At 36.7% G+C, this 20,000-nt stretch overlaps 1 protein-coding gene across 1 annotated transcript in view; it reads right to left on the bottom strand.

The window, feature by feature from the left end:
- LOC115213299 (protein phosphatase 1 regulatory subunit 7-like) overlaps window positions 1-20,000 on the bottom strand; it is a 73,492-nt gene that overhangs the window by 51,675 nt on the left and 1,817 nt on the right. Inside the window, exons 2-4 of the mRNA XM_036504179.1 lie at window positions 14,355-14,502; window positions 5,345-5,428; window positions 1,921-1,992 (exon numbers count right to left, since the gene is read on the bottom strand). Coding sequence (XP_036360072.1) covers window positions 1,921-1,992; window positions 5,345-5,428; window positions 14,355-14,502 — 304 coding nt within the window. The remainder of the gene's footprint in view (window positions 1-1,920; window positions 1,993-5,344; window positions 5,429-14,354; window positions 14,503-20,000) is intronic.

The following is a 20,000-nucleotide window of genomic DNA, read 5'->3' as shown; positions in this document are numbered from 1 at the left end:
CGACAGATATGATTAGTATGGTGTGTTACACTACCACCAGTGGCCAGGTTGTCACTTATCTGTCTCGTTTTGTGACTACGAAGATGACTCATGAGTCCAGCTTTACTGAGGCAGGGTCTTGCACAGACATTGCATGTCAGAATCAAAGGAAGACCCTTCCCTTCTGGAAGTGTAACAGCGATGCCCTTCCTGACAGCCCTCCTTTCTTTCTCATGTGCAACTCGAGATTTCTCAAACGTGGCTGTCCCCTCATGCACAATCCTTCTCCACCTGCTACGATAAATAGCTATGCCTTCCTGTGTGTCAGGAGAGATGCAAGCATCTCTTAAGGAAGCCTTCAGCAAGTCCTTATACCTCTCTTTTGGTTTACGTGGAGGTCGTTCTCCTTTAGCTAACTCTCCATAAAAGAGTTGTTTTGGCATATATATATACACATACATACATATATATACATACATACATACATATATATATATATATGTGTGTGTGTGTGTGTGTGTGTCTAAGCAAAAATGCTAGTTTTAAAGTCTCCTTAAGCGACCAACGCAGCAGTTGTACTGACAAGTAATATTCGTAGCTACTTTAACATGCTTGTTCGTTAGAACAGACTCTACTGCGAATTTTTAACTCCAAGAGAACATCTCCACTACCTGGTTAACAATGCACAGCTGCATCCGATGAATTGCTTGCAGGGGAGCTAACCCCTACTACCTTCTAGCGACATGACCAGTAGGCCAGTTCTGGTTTCGTGCTATTTCTGCCATTCCTCAGTACTGGAGATATCGTCTGCTAGAGATGGCTGTAACTCGCTACTGCTCGAAATATATAAATTTCAAACGAACACACACAGTCGCAGATTTTGCAACAAGTAAAAATGATAGTCCTAAAATCTCCTTATATATGTTTACTATTTATTTACTACCCACAAGGGGCTTAACACAGCGGGGACAAACGGATTAAGTCAATTATATTGACCCCAGTGCGTAACTGGTACTTATTTAATCGACCCCGAAAGGATGAAAGGCAAAGTCGACCTCGGCGGAATTTGAACTCAGAACGTAACAGCAGACGAAATACTACTAAGCACTTCGCCCGGCGTGCTAACGATTCTACCAGCTCGCCACACACAAACTGCCCCGCCGCGTCGATGTTGCTCAAGTCCCTTCGAAGACCAGCTAGGCAACGAGACGCCACCAGGTTCATGAAATTCATATTGGGATCTCTTCTTAAATGGATTTGATGTCGCTGAAATTTCAATTCCATTTCTGATAACACCGCATGACCTATCTTAACCAATAGCATACTATTTCCCGGTAGCCACCTTAGACTTCTTGAACCTCTCAATTTGGCTGCTGTATCCTACGAGCTAGGTTTCTATAAAAATGCCTAAAAAATTTAAGGTGCATGGTGCTGAATCAAACTATTTTAAATACGAAGGGTACTGAAAAATTCCTGGCTTTATGGATAACCTGAAAGGCCTGGTTAGAGGCCCAAACATCCAAGTTCTTTTACAGGGCTTACATAAACCGAAAGACTGCTACAATAAGTGTGTGAATTTGAAAGGGAAGTATGTTGAATAAAATCCTAATTAACTGATACTCCTGTATTTTCTTTTACCCAAAGCCAGGAAATGTTTAGCATCCTTTCGTAAATATATATGTCACTCTTATAAAATGAGTTGGGTGCCTCTTTCTTTCGTCTGTCCACTCACTTGCATATAAATACGTGTGTGTGTGTGTGTGTGTGCGTACGTGTGAGTGGGTTTATGTGTGTAATATGTATGCGCGCGCTCAATAAATATATACGCAAACTCCTCCCACATTATTAAGAATCGTTGTACCTTTAGTTTAATAAAGCATCATAATGGTTAGTAGTCATTTGTTCTTAATTAATAATTAAACGCTAACTACACATACTTACTTCCAGATTTTTCAAGTTTTCGATTTTCTCTATGTTGTTACACGATAGATCTAGTACGCTGGGGCGCTGCTCCTGTAGAAAATATTAATTTAACAATATCAATTATCAGTATCTGTATATAATAATATATCTATCCTCGTTTATCACGATGCGTAGGTAAAATTATAATAAAAACAGCGATACGTGAATCACCACATGCATTTTTAAATGGAATAAATGGTTGGTTTATTCTTTTCTTTTCTACTCTAAGTACAAGGCCCGAAATTTAGGGAGAGGGGGGCCAGCTGATTAGATCAACCCCAGCATGCAACTGGTACTTAATTAAGGCGTTAGCATGCCGGGTGAAATGCTTAGCGGTATTTCGTCTGCGTTACGTTGTGAGTTCAAATTCCGCCGAGGTCGACATTGCCTTTCATCCTTTCGGGGTCGATAAATTAAGTACCAGTTACGCACTGGGTCGATGTAATCGACTTAATACCTATGTCTGTCCTTGTTTGTCCCCTCTGCGTTTAGCCCCTTGTGGGTAATAAAGAAATAGGTACTTAATTTATCAACCCCGAAACGATGAAAAACAAATTCGACCAGGACGGAATTTGAACTCAGAACATGAAGACAGACGAAATACGTGCTAACGTTTAATGGTTGATTTATCGACAGCAAACTCAATTCCTAAAGCTGCAAAGCACCCACCGTCATGTATCTTTTTGATCAAAATATACTCGTCTGAGTCACTTGTGTGGATGAGGCACCTTCATAGCTTCTCTATTCACTGGTCCGATGTTAATAGGTACGAGTGCGAAAGTCTATATAAAGAAATACGCAGACTCGCTACACGTTCATGTAAGCACAAGCGATAGTCGGTGATTTCTTGTTAGCTGAGGATTGTGTATATGTGTGTGTGTGTGTGTGGGGGGGGTGTCACTAAGGTGCGTTTATATGGTATAGGCAGAATCTTCGACAGTCCGCACAATACTTGTTATAAAAGACCAATCCGTGATAATCATAACATGGTTCACAGTTGAGCGTACTGTGTTCTTCCGGATCAGTGGTGAATGAATCAGCGATAAATGAAGTTTCATGTAGTAGGTTGATTTCTCCAGTTACGCTCTCATTGTATACAGAGAGAATAAAATGAAGATACAGAAAGAGTTAACATAAGAGGTACAAGATACAAGATGAGTGCACATACTTGGCTTGTTGACAGAAGGAGGTTTGGGGTGGGGAGTTATACAATTAGGAAATATTTTATTTTCGACGATATGTATTCATTTCATCCTTGTTTTTTCTGTATAAGCACCAAGATATTTGATAAAAGTTAAATCATAATTACTGAACGTATTCCATATTTCCTGTTGTTACCCATGGTGGCAAAATTATACTTCCAAAGTTACCTGTCATATCTTTATATATAAAAGAGAGGTTGTGTGCTGTCTGTCTCCTACGATTTAGATTCCTAACTACTCCCACATTTTGCGGTGCAGTTTAACCAAAACCGGGTATCTTATAGTCGTGATTCATATCGAGCCCTTCTGGGTATTAGCGCGCGTCTACGATGAGTCTACGATTTAAAAAAATTTACCATCAATTTTTTCCCATTTTTAATGCATTTTTGGCATATATCAGGGAAGTAACTCTCTAAAAATTTATTATTAAATCTCAGAACGTAAAAAGCTACAATAACACCCCCCCCACTTTGTGGTTAGCCATATTGAGATGGCTATTATACTTTACATCTCTAAAAATGCTTATATAGTTATTTCCCTTACAAACCCGAGCAACGCCGGGCGATACTGCTAGTAACAAATAACACTGTAGCTTAATTTTGTCTTGTTTTTCTTTCTTTATCGGGTTGTTAGCAAAGAGAACAATATCTCTGGTTAAGGGCTTTATTACTTCGCTAATCTGTTTGTAACTGGCTTAGTCAGAGGAAGACAGGGAATGCCCATGACATTTTCCATAGCCTCTGAAATTGACGGAGGAAAGGAAAGAATCTACATCTCTTAGAATGGAACAACAGAAAGTAGTACATTATAATATACTAGCAGTATCGCCCGGCGTTGCTCGGGTTTGTAAGGGAAATAACTATATAAGCATTTTAAGAGATGTAAAGTATAAAAGTATAATAGCCATCTCAATAAGGCTAACCACAAAGGGGGGTGTTACTGTAGCTTTTTACGTTCTGAGATTTAATAATAAATCTTTAGAGAGTTACTTCCCTTAAATATGCCAAAAATGCATTAAAATGGGAAAAATTGATGGTAATTTTTTTTTTATCGTAGACTCATCATAGACGCGCGCTAATACCCAGAAGGGCTCGATAAGAATCACGACTATAAGATACCCGGTTTTGGTTAAACTGCACCGCAAAATGTGGGAGTAGTTAGGAATCTAAATCGTAGGAGACAGACAGCACACAACCTTACTTTTATATATAAAGATTTAGACTTGAGACCAGGTCACGATGCTACAAAAGTGTCTGTGTATTTGCTTGTCAGTCTGTCCCTCGTTCAGTTTGTCTATTTGTCAGTCGTTACTTCTTTCAGGTTTCCTGATGAGCGAATTTATTGAAACGCTATTTCCCTTTCATTAAGGAATATCAATATTTGAAGGCGGCGAGCTGGCAGAAACGTTAAGCCCACCGTGCGAAATGCTTCGCGGTTTTTCGTCTGCCGTTACGTTGTGCGTTCAAATTCCGCCGAGGTCGACTTTGCCTTTCATCCTTTCGGAGTCGATAAATTAAGTACCAGTTGCGCACTGGGGTCGATGTAATCGACTTAATCCGTTTGACTGTCCTTCTTTGTCCACTCTATGTTTAACCCCTTGTGGGTAGTAAAGAAATAGTTATTTTAGGAAGGCGGCGAGCTAGCAGAAACGTTAGCACGCCGGACGAAATGCTTAGCAGTATTCCGTCTGTCTTTACGTTCTGAGTTCAAATTCCGCCGAGGTCGACTTTGCCTTTCATCCTTTCGGGATCGATTAAATAAGTGCCAGTTATGCACTGGGGTCGATGTAATCGACTTAATCTGTTTGTCCGTCCTTGTTTGTCCCCTCTGTGTATAACCCCTTATGGGCAGTAAAGAAATGAATATCAATGTTTTCGTAAAATGATATTAAAGATTAATTTATACAAATAAGGACCCGAACCACTTGCCTTAAATCCAAAATATCTAGTACCTGGAACTAGTACACGTATATCTTCCAGCTCCCTTATCTATGAATAACACTGCACCCAAATAATGCTGCTCGCTGTTATAACTAGGCGCCTAGTTATAGTGGTTTCTCGGTTACTATACACTCTGCGTGTTCACAAGTACGGAAACAGACCTAAAAGTACTCTGTAATAGACAAGGGCCTATATAATTATTTAAACGTTATACAGTGAATAAAGAACTTTATAATAAGAATATTTTATTAAATGTATTACCGTGGTGATTTTCTCAATTTTCTGCAAGTTTTTTCCATGTAAATCTATTATATTTTCCGAGTCCGGCGATGATGACGAACTCATCTGAAACAACCAATGTGCAAAGATTATCGATTGATATTTTGTAATTAAAGCACTTTTTGAAGTAAGTGATATAAATAAATATTAACAAGAGACTCAGCACGATCTGGATGCGAACGATCCGATCATTCCACTTAATTCCTACCAAATGATTAATCTCGTTTGATGATCCTCACACGCACAGGAAATAGTCTCATCTCTCTTTCAACGTTCAATATTCTAGTAGTTTCTCGATCACTTTATCAATTTGTTTCTTATATTAGCGTGTAAGGGGTCGAGTCTTCGACAGCGACGCTTGCTTTTACTGCAAGCGTAAGGAAGAATCAATGCGACATATCACGTGACAAAACAGGCCCATTGTAACAAAGATGGAGTCCATCCATCAGGCTTCCTCACAGTTTCCATCGATTCAGTTTCACTCACAAGACACATTTTGGCCTGAGATTAAAGCAGGAGATATTTACCCAAGATGCTTCGCAGTCAGATCGTACCCGGAACATCGTGATTATGAAACGGAATTCCTAACCACTCGTCCATCCCAACACTTATGCAAATCACGCATACATCAGCAGTCAAATACAATTATTATGGACAGAGACTATTTACGAAGATTACGAAGTGTGATTCATAACTTTATCTATTTTAATTAGTAAGCTGCCCTCCCTTTTAAATCTCTACTTCGATATTAGAATCTTCTGTCAATTAAAAATATTGATAACACAATTTTTTTTTTCTTTTTCTCGCTCGTTATCGAACGTTCAGAATTATAACTCAAGCAAGAGTTTTAATTATTTTATATTTCAAAATCGATTTGTAAGTTCTGCTTAGAAGTACAAGATTCAAATATGCAACTAATCAGTTCTTAATCACTGCACACGATAAAAGTCACTCCACTGTAAACAGGTGATGAAGGACATAAACTGAATAACTACGGGATGTTGCGCCACGAAAGTTAACGTTAACATTGAGGCTGAGTTTTTGCATTTAAGATAATTTTGTTTGCCTATTGCGGACCGGATACGGTAGTGCTACATATATTGAACTGGTGTGTGTAAGAGTTCCTCTTTTTAGTAAAATATTTTACAGGGCCATCACATAATACATATATATTTAAATGAATTGAAGATTAAAATGAATTTAATTCAAACTATCAATTATTATTTTATTTTTCTGAGTTATATTTCGAGTTTGGGCAGTTATCATAAATTTAAATCTTTCAGATGACCTTTAGCTCGATCTGCATTCTGTAATCAATTTGGGACTGCACGAACCATTGTTATTGCTAAGCATCTTCGAAGTCAACACTCCCCAATTATACTCTATGTCCTTCATTACATGTGAAATGCTTTTGTTCATGTGTGAAGCGATGGAGAAATGATTAGTTTCAAATTTGAGCCTTAAAAAATTCGATTTAAAATATAATAATAGAACTTCAATTAGTTCCATATCATTTGCTATGTTCTATAATGAGCAAATAAATAAATAAACAGACAAATAAATAAAATTTATACTTGACATTTCATAATTGAGATATTGAAGTGGAGATTTAAATTTGGTGTGCGTGTGTGTGTGTGTGTGAGTGTGTAGAATATATTAAGTTAATTCATAAGTTTGATATTACGTAATAATAATTTTTTTAATGGAAGGCTGTTTGGAAAACAATTCGAATACGTTGGAATCTTCTCTCATTGCTACGCCAAAATTTATCTGGTTTATATTTTGTAACTTATCCAGGAGTAATATTGAACTCACATCCCATATAATAAACAATGGACAATATAAAGAACCGTGATAATTATATGATTTAATTAGCATAATGTGAATTAACCAGGAAGACAGCGAGCTAGTTGATTGGTTAGAGCGTAGGATAAAATACTGGAAGGTATTTCTTTCGGTTCTTTACATTTTGAGTTCAAATACCGCCGTGGTCAACTTTGCCTTTCATCTCTTCAAGGTCGATAAAATAAAGTACCAGCCAAATACTGAGATCGGTGTAATCAGCTCGTTTCCTCCCTTCAAAGTTTCTGGCACTGAACGGAGCGGGGTCCCATTCAGGTGGAATTTTGTAACCTCAGTCATTTATACTCTATGGTTAACCGAGTAACCGATCTTATCAGTTCCAAGGTTAAAAATGATTTGTGTTATTTGATGAACCAAGACCTATAGACTAATCTAGAAGTATTAAAAAGAGTCGGGAGTTCTCTAATGAATCAAATGTATTTTTTCATTGTTAGGCTGTGTGGTAAGTAGCTTGCTTACCTCATTGACTGAAGAGTTCGCATTTTTCATGCAGCTTAGAAGTCACGTTTTGCAACGTGAAAATTAAACATTTTGAAGCACGACTACAGGTAGGCGTTTGTTTTATTTTGGGGGGATTAGTGGAGTTTATTGTTCTACAATTAATAATTTTTGTTGAGTAATTGAGTCCCCTCTGTCCCAGACGTTTGCCTGCCTGAGGTTCTGCCAAAGGACTCACTTTCTAGTAAGAATAGTGTTTTTGGGAGGCGTATTCCCGGCAGGAAAATTTTTGCCTGTTTTTTGCTGTGTTCGTACCTTTGGATTTACCATTCAGGCAAGGAGTACTAGGACGGCGGAGAATTTAATTTTTGTGCTGCGAACTTGTGGATTACCTGAGAAACAGAATTGTGTTGCCAGTCGAACTGTCTTCCTTCATTCCGTTTTCTCACGTCTGTCTTTCCGTTTTTTCTTTGTGTTACATTGTTGACTTTTTATTTGAATATTTTTGGACTTTTTTTGGAACATTTTATTTTTATTTCATTTTTGGATATGGCAACAAAAAATACCGCTTTGCAGTGGCAAATTGTGGCCCCCAAAGATTGGCTAAAGAATTATACTGAGAGAACGGTGGTGTTAAGGACCTACTCTAGGGTCCTTGAAGCCATCGCTGAGTTCTCTCAGTCGGACATTGACGAAGAGTTGGCAAAGTACCTGCCAACTTTTCGATTCATTCGCAGGGGTGTAAAGTACGGAACTGTGTGTGTTCTCTTTGACACCCCTGCGGAGGCAAAAGGGTTTGCGTGCCAGCCGATGGGAGGGCAGAAGATTTTGCTTCTCCCCACCTACGGTGGGCGGAAATTAAAGAGAGCTTGGGTGTGTGGGCTGCCTCCCGGAATTGAGCACGAGAGGATAGAGGAGACTATCCGCCGGGGTCTGGGTGGCAGTAGCACCAAGCTTCTCGGTGTGAATATTCTGCCTGCGGTTGACTGGGAGGGGTCGAAAGATGTTTTGATCCTATGGACCCAGTCAGCCGAAAGTGTGGTATTTCCAGACTTTTTGAGAATGGCCGGACCTAGGTATCCGGTGATTCTTGAGGGACGACCCCCCCAAGTGTCACCTGTGCCTGGAGCCTGGCCATATCAAGAAGAACTGCCCCCAGGGCCACGGTAAGGCCCTGGAGCATAAAAAAAATGTAATTATTTTCCATACTTAAAGTTGAAAATGTTTCAATGACAGAAACCGGTACTGAAATGTTTTTAAAAAAATTGTTTTAGCATTTTCTATCTTGACTTTTTTCCCATATATATCGACTCGTATGTTCCTTTTCAACCTTATATACACCACACACACACACACAACACACACACACACACACAAACACACACACACACACACACACACATATATATATATATAATATATATATATATATATATATATATATATATATATATATACACCACACACACACACATTTATATATATATTATATATATATATATATATATATATATATATAATATATATATGATAAGCAACAGGATATCCAGAAGTGATGCAGTACGACCGTTTCAAGTAAGTTCATTTAATTGAAGAATGCAAACATTACCTGCATTGGTGTAATGATTGCATTGTTCAGTTAAATGGATCTGCTTGAAACGGTCATACTGCATCACCTCTATATCCTGTTGCTTATTTTGATATATATATATATATATATATATATATATATATTATATATATATATATATATATATACTGATAGATAGATAAATAGATACACACACACACACTACACACAGGCACATATACACGTCGAGCTTCTTTCAACTTCCGTCTACTAAATCCACTGCATACATGAATACACACACACACACAAACGCATATATATATATATATATATATATATATATACAGAGAAGAGAGAGAGGGCGAGAGGTGGGAAGAAAGAGAATCAACAACAACAACAACCAGTTCAAGTTTATTATAACTTTTCATATGCAATATTGACATGAATTTTATCACCTATAAAAGAGAAGTGTAAGACACAGAGTAGTTGTGTGGATGTTGAATTTTACTTGAAAATAATTTTATAGACGATGCTAGTTTATTTTGCATGCTTAAATGCATACACACATACGTACACACACACATGCATACATATATACATATATACATACATACATACATACATACATACATACACACACACACATATATACATACATACACACACACACACACACACACACATATATATATATATATATATTCTCTCATTTAGTTATTTTATTCTATTATCTCATAAACAGAGATAATAGTTTAAAATCCCTTGCCAATTCAAAGTCCCTAAATGGTGGACAGGATCACGAGTATTTTCTTGGTATAATACAAGCAATATTAAATTCCGTTTTCTTTCTGCACACACCGTTTACAAATATTGATTTATTTTAGGTGGGTTTTAAAAATGCGTGACCTATTTCTGTAACCTTTAAGTTCTTTTGGCAGGCGTTCATTTATTTTTTTCAGTTGTTAGTTAATCATTTTTCTTGTTTATAATTTTATGATCTGCTAATGCGTTGAAATGACTACACAATGTTCATATTTATACATATTCAGTGTTTCGTTTTTTCTTTCTGAGATATTTTTTCTTTAAATTAATTATATGTATTGAACATTGCTGTATTTAAAATGCTAGAATATTTTATGAAACTTTTATGAACCGTATGTGTACGTTATGGATATTATCTCTTTCTGATGGTGTTCCCGTGCAATATTCCAGGTATATGCAGAGTTTAATCTTCTCCTGTGACACTCATTCATTCTTGTGGCCCACTTTGTCTTCAATCTTTCAATTTATGTATTTTCGTCTCTTATGAATTTCTCTAGAATTTCTAATCTGCGATCTTTGTGTTAAACAAGATAGCATTTCTAATTATTTTATTTTCAAATTTCTGATTAATCTTTCTTTTATTATTTCGAAATATGTTCGTTAGATTTCTCTGTGGGTTTCTCAAATCTGAGATTTTGTTTTTTTACTATCGAAGAATTCCTTTTTCAATCTTTTAAGCAAGAATACCAAAGCAGAACTGCACTCTTAAATGGTTACAAACATTAGCTACAAGGGACGACAGTACATCTGAAATGTCTTTCAAATAACTAGAAAAATCTCAAAATTCAACTACTTCCTGCTCATAATGAGGAATACAATACCTATCTTGCCAGAATTCTTCCTAATCCATTTTCTGACTCGTACAGATTATCATCTTACTTCTCTGAAATTTTACATTTCTCCCTTTCCATTTCAGCTTCTACATTCTTACTTAAATTAGTGGATTTAAAGATATTCTGCTTTTCTCATTCCATCTTGGCACAATTACAAACTTTATATTCATATTTATAATTTTGGTTTCAAATTTTGGTACAAGGCCAGCAAATTCAGGGGAGAAGGTGAGTCGATGACATCGACTTTACTGCTCAGCTGGTATTTAGTTTATTGACCTCGAAAGGATGAACGGCAACGTTGACCTCAGCGGAATCTGAACTCAGAAAATGAACAAAATGCCGCTAAGCCTTTTGACCGGAGCACAAACGATTCTGGCGGCTCGCCGCCTTATTCATTTTCATAATACTGATTTCAAATTTCGGCACAAAGCCAATTATTTCGAGGTGTGGATAAGTCGACTACATCGATTCTAGTGTTCAACTGGTATTTATTTTATTGACCAAAATAAAAAGAATGAAGAGTAGAATCGACGTCGCTGGAACTTGAACTCAGAACATGAAGACAAACAAAATACTGAGAAGCATTTTTGAACGGAGTGCTAACGTCTCTGCCAGCTCACCGCTTTATACGTATTCTTCTCTACGCTAGGTATAAGGCCCGAAATTATTGGGGAAGTAGTCAGTCTATTAGATCGACCCAGTACGCAACTGGTGCTTAATTTATCGACTCCGAAAGGATGAAAGGTAAAGTCGACCTCAGCGGAATTAGTACTCAGAAAGTAATGACAGACGAAATACCTATTTCTATTTCTTTACTACCCTCAAGGGGCGAAACACAGAGAGGACAAACAAGGACAGACAAACGGATTAAGTCGATTATATCGACCCCAGTGCGTAACTGGTACTTATTTAATCGACCCCGAAAGGATGAAAGGCAAAGTCGACCTCGGCGGAATTTGAACTCGGAACGTAGCGGCAGACGAAATACCTATTTCTTTATCCCTCGCCTTGTGCCTATAGTACAAAGGATTATTATTACATTCCAAAGAAAGTCGGCGAGCTGGCAGAATCGTTAGCATGCCGGGCGAAATGCTTAGCGGTATTTCGTCTGCCGTTACGTTCTGAGTTCAAATTCCGCCGAAGTCGTCTTTGCCCTTCATCCTTTCGGGGTCGATAAATTAAGTACCAGTTACGCAGTGGGGTCGATATAATCGACTTAATCCGTTTGTCTGTCCTTGGTGTCCCCTCTGTGTATAGCCCCTTGTGGGTAGTAAAGAAATAGGTATTTCGTCCGTCGCTATGTTCTGAGTTCAAATTCCGCCGAGGTCGACTTTTCCTGTTCATCGTCGATAAATAAGTAGCGGTCAAGTACTGGGGTCGATGTGATCGATTTCCCTCCCCCTCCCCACAAATCCAGGCCTTGTGCCTTTAATAGAAAGGTTTATTACATTCCAGAGATAAATGTAAATGTATCAACAGGTGTGATTTTGAAGTCTGTCAGATTCCTTTCTGTTGCTTAGGATATCAAATACGTACACATAAAGAAGATCTTTAAGGTTGAACTCATCATAATTCACGGTTACTGCTACTACTATTTAGATATCAGAAAATAATGTATGACGTGCATGGAGTCATTGACCTTTGTGAGAACATAAATACCTTTAGATTTCCGTCCAGGTGTGGAACCTGACTACCAAATCTGTATTTATTCATTTTACCTTTCTTATATTTATACAGCAGATGGCATGTATTTATAGAACTAATTTGTTGTCCCTTTGAAATCGTAATATATTGTTCAAATTATTATTTACCGTTTGTCATATTTACTTAAAACGATATGAAAAAAATCAATCAACATCCACGAACACCAAAAAGACATTTATTATATAATAGAAGGTGGAGAAAATAGAAAATGCTTGAAATCAAACCTTTTTACTCATTTCGTTTTGTGTTTTTATAATCGAAGGTATGATTGATCGATTATCGATGATGCCTTGACCTCGATATTACAACACAAATGAAATAAATTGAAACTTTGAAGTAAGCAATAATTCTCATTGATTTACTACTATAAATTATTGATCTATATAATCTGAAATAATATTTTTTTTTAAAGGTTGATGTATCATAAGTTGCTCAGGATTCACTAATTAATATAATATTAAATGTTGACTCACATCTAGGAGATCAAATAAGTTAAACTAAATATTACTCATGTTTAGGCGTTATAATAAAGATTTTCAACACAAAGAGAAGGTCACAAATTTGTAGGGTGGGGTATAGTCAATAAAATCAAAACCTATATTTAACTGGTTTAACCAGGGTGCACGGAAAACAAAGTCATCAACACCAACAGGATTCAGAAACGTATAGAGACGTCGGTAAATACTTTAAAGCGATTGATTGTGTGATTCGCTGTAATAAAAATTTATTGTTTGAAATATAATTTTGTAAATCTATATTATAAACAACAAAACAAAATGGCTGCTTAACGATTTTGCAAAGAGGAGGAAGAGCAGCACTTGTGACTTATTTCATGAAAATTATGAAGTTACCGACACACCAAAGACCTTGCTCAAATGCTTGCATCTTGCAACAAGATAGACTCGGCACAAGTCAATAAATAAATAAATAAATAAATAAATAAATAGCTGTGCAGTTAAGGAATTCGCTTTGCAGCCTCCTGCTCTCATGGTCGATCCCACTGTACGCCAGCTTCAGCTAGGGTCTTGTAGTATAGAAGATCAATGTCTCTGAGTTTCTTTAGTAGACAGAAACTGTGTGGAATACCGTCGGTGTATATATATATATATATATATATATATATATATATATATATATATATATATATATATATATATATATATATATATATAGGAATAATAAATTAATATATAAAGAACGTGAAATACACGAAGGGACGAACACGGAAAACGGACAAGTCATTCGAAGCCTTCGATCTTCAGTCAGAAACCGAATCATCATGGCAAATTTCGGCTGTTTAATTATATATATATATACATTTATTTGTTTCAGTCATTCGATTGCAGCCATGCTGGAGCACCGCATTTAGAAGAGCAAAAAGGTCTTATTCTTTGTAAGGCTAGTACCTATTTTTTCGGTCCCTTTTGTCGAACCGATAAGTTACGGGGACGTAAACATACCAGCATCTGTTATCAAGCGACGTTGGGGAGACAAACACAGATACACAAACACACACTCACACGCACACACACACACACCACACACACACACACACACACACACACACACACACACACACACACACACACACACGTATATATCTATATGTAATAACAAGGACTTTTGGATAGAAATTCATAAATCTTCTAAAGGACTTATGGATTTCTTCGACTAAAAGATTGTGCTCCAACATGGCCACAGTAAAAAAAAATGATTGAAACAAGTAAAAGAGGAAACAAAATTGAAAAGTTGAATCACTTACAGATTTTGCAGGCTTTAAGGATTTGAGGTTCTGTAATGACTGACTGCCGGATTTAGATTTCTGACAATCTTCAATAAATGTCTTTGAATGGCGACGTGCAGTTTTGATTTGCATACTGAGAGGCCTCAGTCGGATACCATTCCTGTTGCTAGAAAACAACATAGAGGAAATGTTTAAAAAGATTCACCACAGATTTGCAATTTTATGTGAGTGCTTGTGCATGTGTGTGTGTGTGTGTGTGTGCGCATGTGTATGAGCTTGTGTGCGGGCACGAGCATGCGTGCAGTTGAGTAGATGTATGCATGGAGTGGCTGTGTGGTAAGTAGCTTACTAACCAACCACATGGTTCCGGGTTCAGTCCCACTGCGTGGCACCTTGGGCAAGTGTCTTCTGCTATAGTCCCGGGCCGACCAAAGCCTTGTGAGTGGATTTGGTAGACGGAAACTGAAAGAAGCCTGTCGTATATATGTATATATATATATATATATATATATATGTATGTGTGTGTTTGTGTGTCTGTGTTTGTCCCCCCAACATCGCTTGACAACCGATGCTGGTGTGTTTACGTCCCCGTCACTTAGCGGTTCGGCAATAGAGACCGATAGAATAAGTACCAGTCTTACAAAGAATAAGTCCCGGGGTCGATTTGCTCGACTAAAGGCGGTGCTCCAGCATGGCCACAGTCAAAATACTGAAACAAGTAAAAGAGTAAAAAGAGAGAGAGTATGTTTCGCTGCCTCTTCGAGTTTGTTCCTATTTTGCTGGCTTGTTAAAGAATCCGTTCGGTTTTGCAATATCGTTTGAATTATTTTCTGTTTTGCTTTTCTCGCCAAATAAACATATATATTCGTTCTTCTCTCGTTTATTATTTTTTATTATTTTACCTGATGTCCATTCCCTGGAAATCTTTCGTCATACATCTATGACCTTTTCAGCGACACTTTCCATCCACGTGTATCCGCCTGTTCCGCGTAGTCCATTCTGACAGAATAGACTTGACAGAGCAGGAGGATACACGTGGATGGAAAGTGTCGCTGAAGAGGTCACAGATGTGTGACGAAAATTTTCCAGAGAATGAACATCAGATAAAATACCAAAAAATAATCAGCGAGTGACGAACGAATATATTGTGTATGTGTTTATTTAGCAAAGAAAAAAAAATGAGTACCCCGAAATACAACAATATCTGTTTCAACACACGATTTCACATCAAGAATCTTGCAAAATACGTTCATAAACGTAACGAATGTTGGTGTGTAAAGCTGGAGCAATGCGAGAAGGTACAAAGTAATCTGCAAAAGGAAAAGGAAACAGAACAAAATTGCAGTTTTACATTGTATATTTCGGGTGAAGACCCCTTCTTCAGGACGTTTGAAAAGCAGCAGTTGCTCAGATGTGTGTGCGGAAGTGTATGTATATATATATATATATATATATTATATATATATATATATATTATATATTATATATATATATATATATATATATATAATATATGTATGTGTTGTGGGTGTGTGTTGTGTGTTTATTATGTATATAAATTAGAGAAGAACCACAATGTAGCAATTCAACAATGAATAATTAAAATTATACCATATAGAAAAAATTAAATATTGTATATTGTGAAATTGATTTAGTATTACTAAATTGAATTTATCCTTGTAAGTTTGAATCATATCCCTATTATTATTATATTATTATTATTATTATTATTATTATTATTATTATTATTATTATTGTTATTATTATTACTATTATTATTATTATTATATTAATTATTATTATATATTATTATTATGTATATATATATATATATATATATATATATATATATAATAAGTATATATATATATATATATATATGTATATATATATATATATAATATATATATATATGTATGTATATATGTATATATGTATATATATATATATATATGTAATATATATATATATATATCTATATATATATATATATATATATATATATAATATGTATCTGTAAAATAATATGTGACTGAATGATTGTCACATATTATTTTATAGATAAATTTCCTCTATTTACATAATATTGAAGACTCTTTCTTCTTTTTGTTATCTTACCGTTTTTACCAATATAATATATATATATATATATCAGATTTTTTCGACTTTTTCAACTAACAATAAAATACAGGTAGATATTAATAAAGAAGAAAAACAATTAAATTGAAGAAAAAATTAAATGAAATGTTTTGCAAATGTTTCTGTAGTCTGCCCTCCCCCCCTCTCTCTCTTTTCCTTTTTTTTCTTTTTTCTTTTGTGAAGGTTCATAAGGTGGGTAGGTAGTAACAGATCTGAAAAATTGCGCTTATGTGTACAGAGGTATATTTGGTTCTGAAGTTTGATGGTTTAAGCAGCAGCAGCCGAAAAAAGAGGGAGTGAGAGGGAAGAAGAAGAAGAAGAAGAAGAAGAAGAAGAAGAAGAAGAAGAAGAAGAAGAAGAAGAAAAAGAAGAAGAAGAAGAAGAAAAAGACGGGAGTGGTATAACCCAGAAGTAAAGGCTGTTCGCGAAATTTGCTTTAATAGTTAAGTGTCCTCAAGTTGACTTGTGGTTGTAGTCACAGCGGCTGTAGGGTCTGTTCTAAATAAATTTGTGGGTAGCGACTGTTCGAGATACGTTAGCGCGCCGGGCGAAATGCGTAGCCGTATTTCGTCTGCCGATACGTTCTGAGTTCAAATTCCGCCGTGGTCGACTTTGCCTTTCATCCTTTCGGGATCGATAAATTAAGTACCAGTTACGCACTGGGGTCAATATAATCGACTTAATCCATTTGTCTGTCCTTGTTTGTCCTCTCTATGTTTAGCCCCTTGTGGGCAATAAAGAAATAAGCTATATCTCTCGATTTTAATCTTTCCGTGGGTATTATTCCAAGATCCCTGTAGTAGTGCCATCTGGGGTAGAAGCATTCAAAACAGATTTATATTTTGCGATAACTTATGATTCTTTGCTAATGCGCTGATTATATATTTCTTTACTACCCACAAGGGGCTAAACATAGAGGGGACAAACAAGGACAGACAAAGGGATTAAGTCGATTACATAGACCCCAGTGTGAAACTGGTACTTTATTTATCGACCCAGAAACGATGACAGGCAACGTCGACCTCGGCGGAATTTGAACTCAGAACGTAACGGCAGACGAAATACGGCTACGCATTTCGCCCGGCGTTCTAACATTTCTGCCAGCTCGCTGCTGATTATAGGTTACTGATTACACACACACACACACACACACACACACACATATATAGGCGTTTAGTGGCAGACTGCCGTAAGCACCACAACTTGAAAAACGAGAAAAGCGCAGTCAAAGATTTGCAACTCTCAGAATGCGATATCACGGCAAGGAATGAAGTTAGGAAGTTGTGTTTTTGGTCTTAACAGGACTGTGAAAACCGACTCTACGTAAAATTATTTATGTATGTATCTGAAAAATGAAACAATGACTGCGTCTTTCTCATTTTCTAGAATATACAGGTATTACGAAACGGTGTATCACATTGCATATTTTAGCCATAAAACCTAGAAAAAACATACAGTGACTCCCACCACCCAAAAGTATTGTCTGTTTTTAATATACCAAGGTAACTATCTTTAAGAGGTAAGTAAGACAAGATAGTAAGCTAATAGCTCATTAGCGTTGTGAAGGTGCATGGCTCAGTGGTTAGAGCGTCGAGCTTACGATTGTGAGGTTGAGAGTTCGATTTGCGGACCGGGCTGCGTGTTGTGTTCTTGAGCAAGGCACTTTATTTCACGTTGCTTCAGTTCATTCAGCTGTAGAAATGAGTTGCAACATCACTGGTGCCAAGCTGTATCGGACTTTGCCTTTCCCTTGGATAACACTTGTGGCGTGGAGAGGGGAGGCCGGTATGCATGGGCGACTGCTGGTCTTCCATAAACAAACTTGCCCAGACTTGTGCCTGGGAGGGGAACTTTCTAGGCGCAATCCCATGGTCATTCATGACCGAAGGGGTCACCTCCTCATCATCGTTGCGATGGCAACAAAGAATATTAGAAAATGAGCCATAACACATCGGAGAACGATACAGGGACTACACCAGAGTTATTGATTGAGGGTGTGCTTACGATTAATCTGCTACTAAACACTTCTCTCTTCTCTCTCTCTCTCTCTCTCTCTCTCTCTCTATATATATATATATATATATATATATATATATATATTCACGTGACCGACCAGACTATCAGATGTTGTTACACATCGCTGGTCACAATGTTTTCGCATTGTTTTAGCCTTCGAATTACAGAACGTCACCAATAGTAAACAACATGAAATACGAAAACAAATGTGTGTACATCAACAAAAATGTCGATGTTGCTCACAGAATGTGCTCATGGGTTCTCAGAACTTTTCAATCTAGGGATCATGAAACTATCATCCTTCTCTTCTCCACATTCGCTAGGCCTCCACCTCGAATACTGCTGCCCATTTTGTGATCTACCTACAAAAAAATAAGAAATAATAAGGACCGAAGCGCCACAAAGATCAATCACAAAAATAAATAGATAAATAAATAAATAAATAAATAAATAATTAATTAATTAATGGCATGATGGGACTTGATTATTGGGCTCGACTTAGACAGCTGAAGCTCTATTCTCTGCAACGCCGCTGTGAGCAATACATTATTTGCACCATGTGGAAAATATTCCCCCAATATTATTCAAATGATATCGGTATTATGTTTACAATTCACCGAAAACTAGGCTCCGGTGCAATGCGTCCCCTACAAAGGTCGAGATCACATCACATAAGAACATTGCGACACAATTTCTTCACTGCAAATGGTCCTGCACTTTTCGATGTTATCCCGAAAGAAATTAAAGTAGAAAAGGAGCCTACAACTTTCAAACGGTACCTGGACAACTTCCTCCAAGAAATACCGGATAAACCGCCTACACCTGGATACGTCTCAACCAATAACAACACTTTGCTTGGGTGGTCCATGGTGTCCCGGAATAATATAATGAACTAAAAGACATTTCCAGGTGGTGCTATTGAGTTAGTCATGGCTCGGGACGATAATAGTCGAAACCGATCTAAGTTTATTATATTTCGTTTTTAGATTCGGTTTGCAAGATTCTTTATATGTCTGGGGAGAGTCATTTTCTTTTATGTGCCTTATAATTTAACACACTCACCGGTAAAATGTAAGGCACAAAAAGAAAATGACTCTCCCCAGACACAACATAGTCTAAGTTATTTAAGTTATAATACTATTTCACGACCATACCAACGGCCATACCATATATATGTATATCTATCTATCTATCTATCTATCTATCTATCTATCTATCTATCTATCTATCTATCTATCTATCTATCTATCTATCTATCGATCGATCTATCTCTCTATCTAAATATCTCTATATATATGCATATATATATCTCTATATATATGTATTTATCTTAATCTCTGTCTCTCACTATATATATATGTGTGTGTGTGTGTGTGTTTGTACGTGTGTATTTGTCTGTATGTATGCATGAATGTTTATATATTTATATGTATGTACGTGTGTGTGTGTGTGTGCGTGCGTATATATATATATATACATTCACAAATGCACACTAAAAATTAGAAACGT

This window comes from Octopus sinensis, linkage group LG6 (genome assembly GCF_006345805.1).
Source record: "Octopus sinensis linkage group LG6, ASM634580v1, whole genome shotgun sequence".
In the NCBI taxonomy this organism is placed as follows: Eukaryota; Metazoa; Mollusca; class Cephalopoda; order Octopoda; family Octopodidae; genus Octopus; species Octopus sinensis.
Note: the sequence above shows the minus strand (reverse complement) of the source record. Positions and strands in the feature narration are given on the sequence as shown.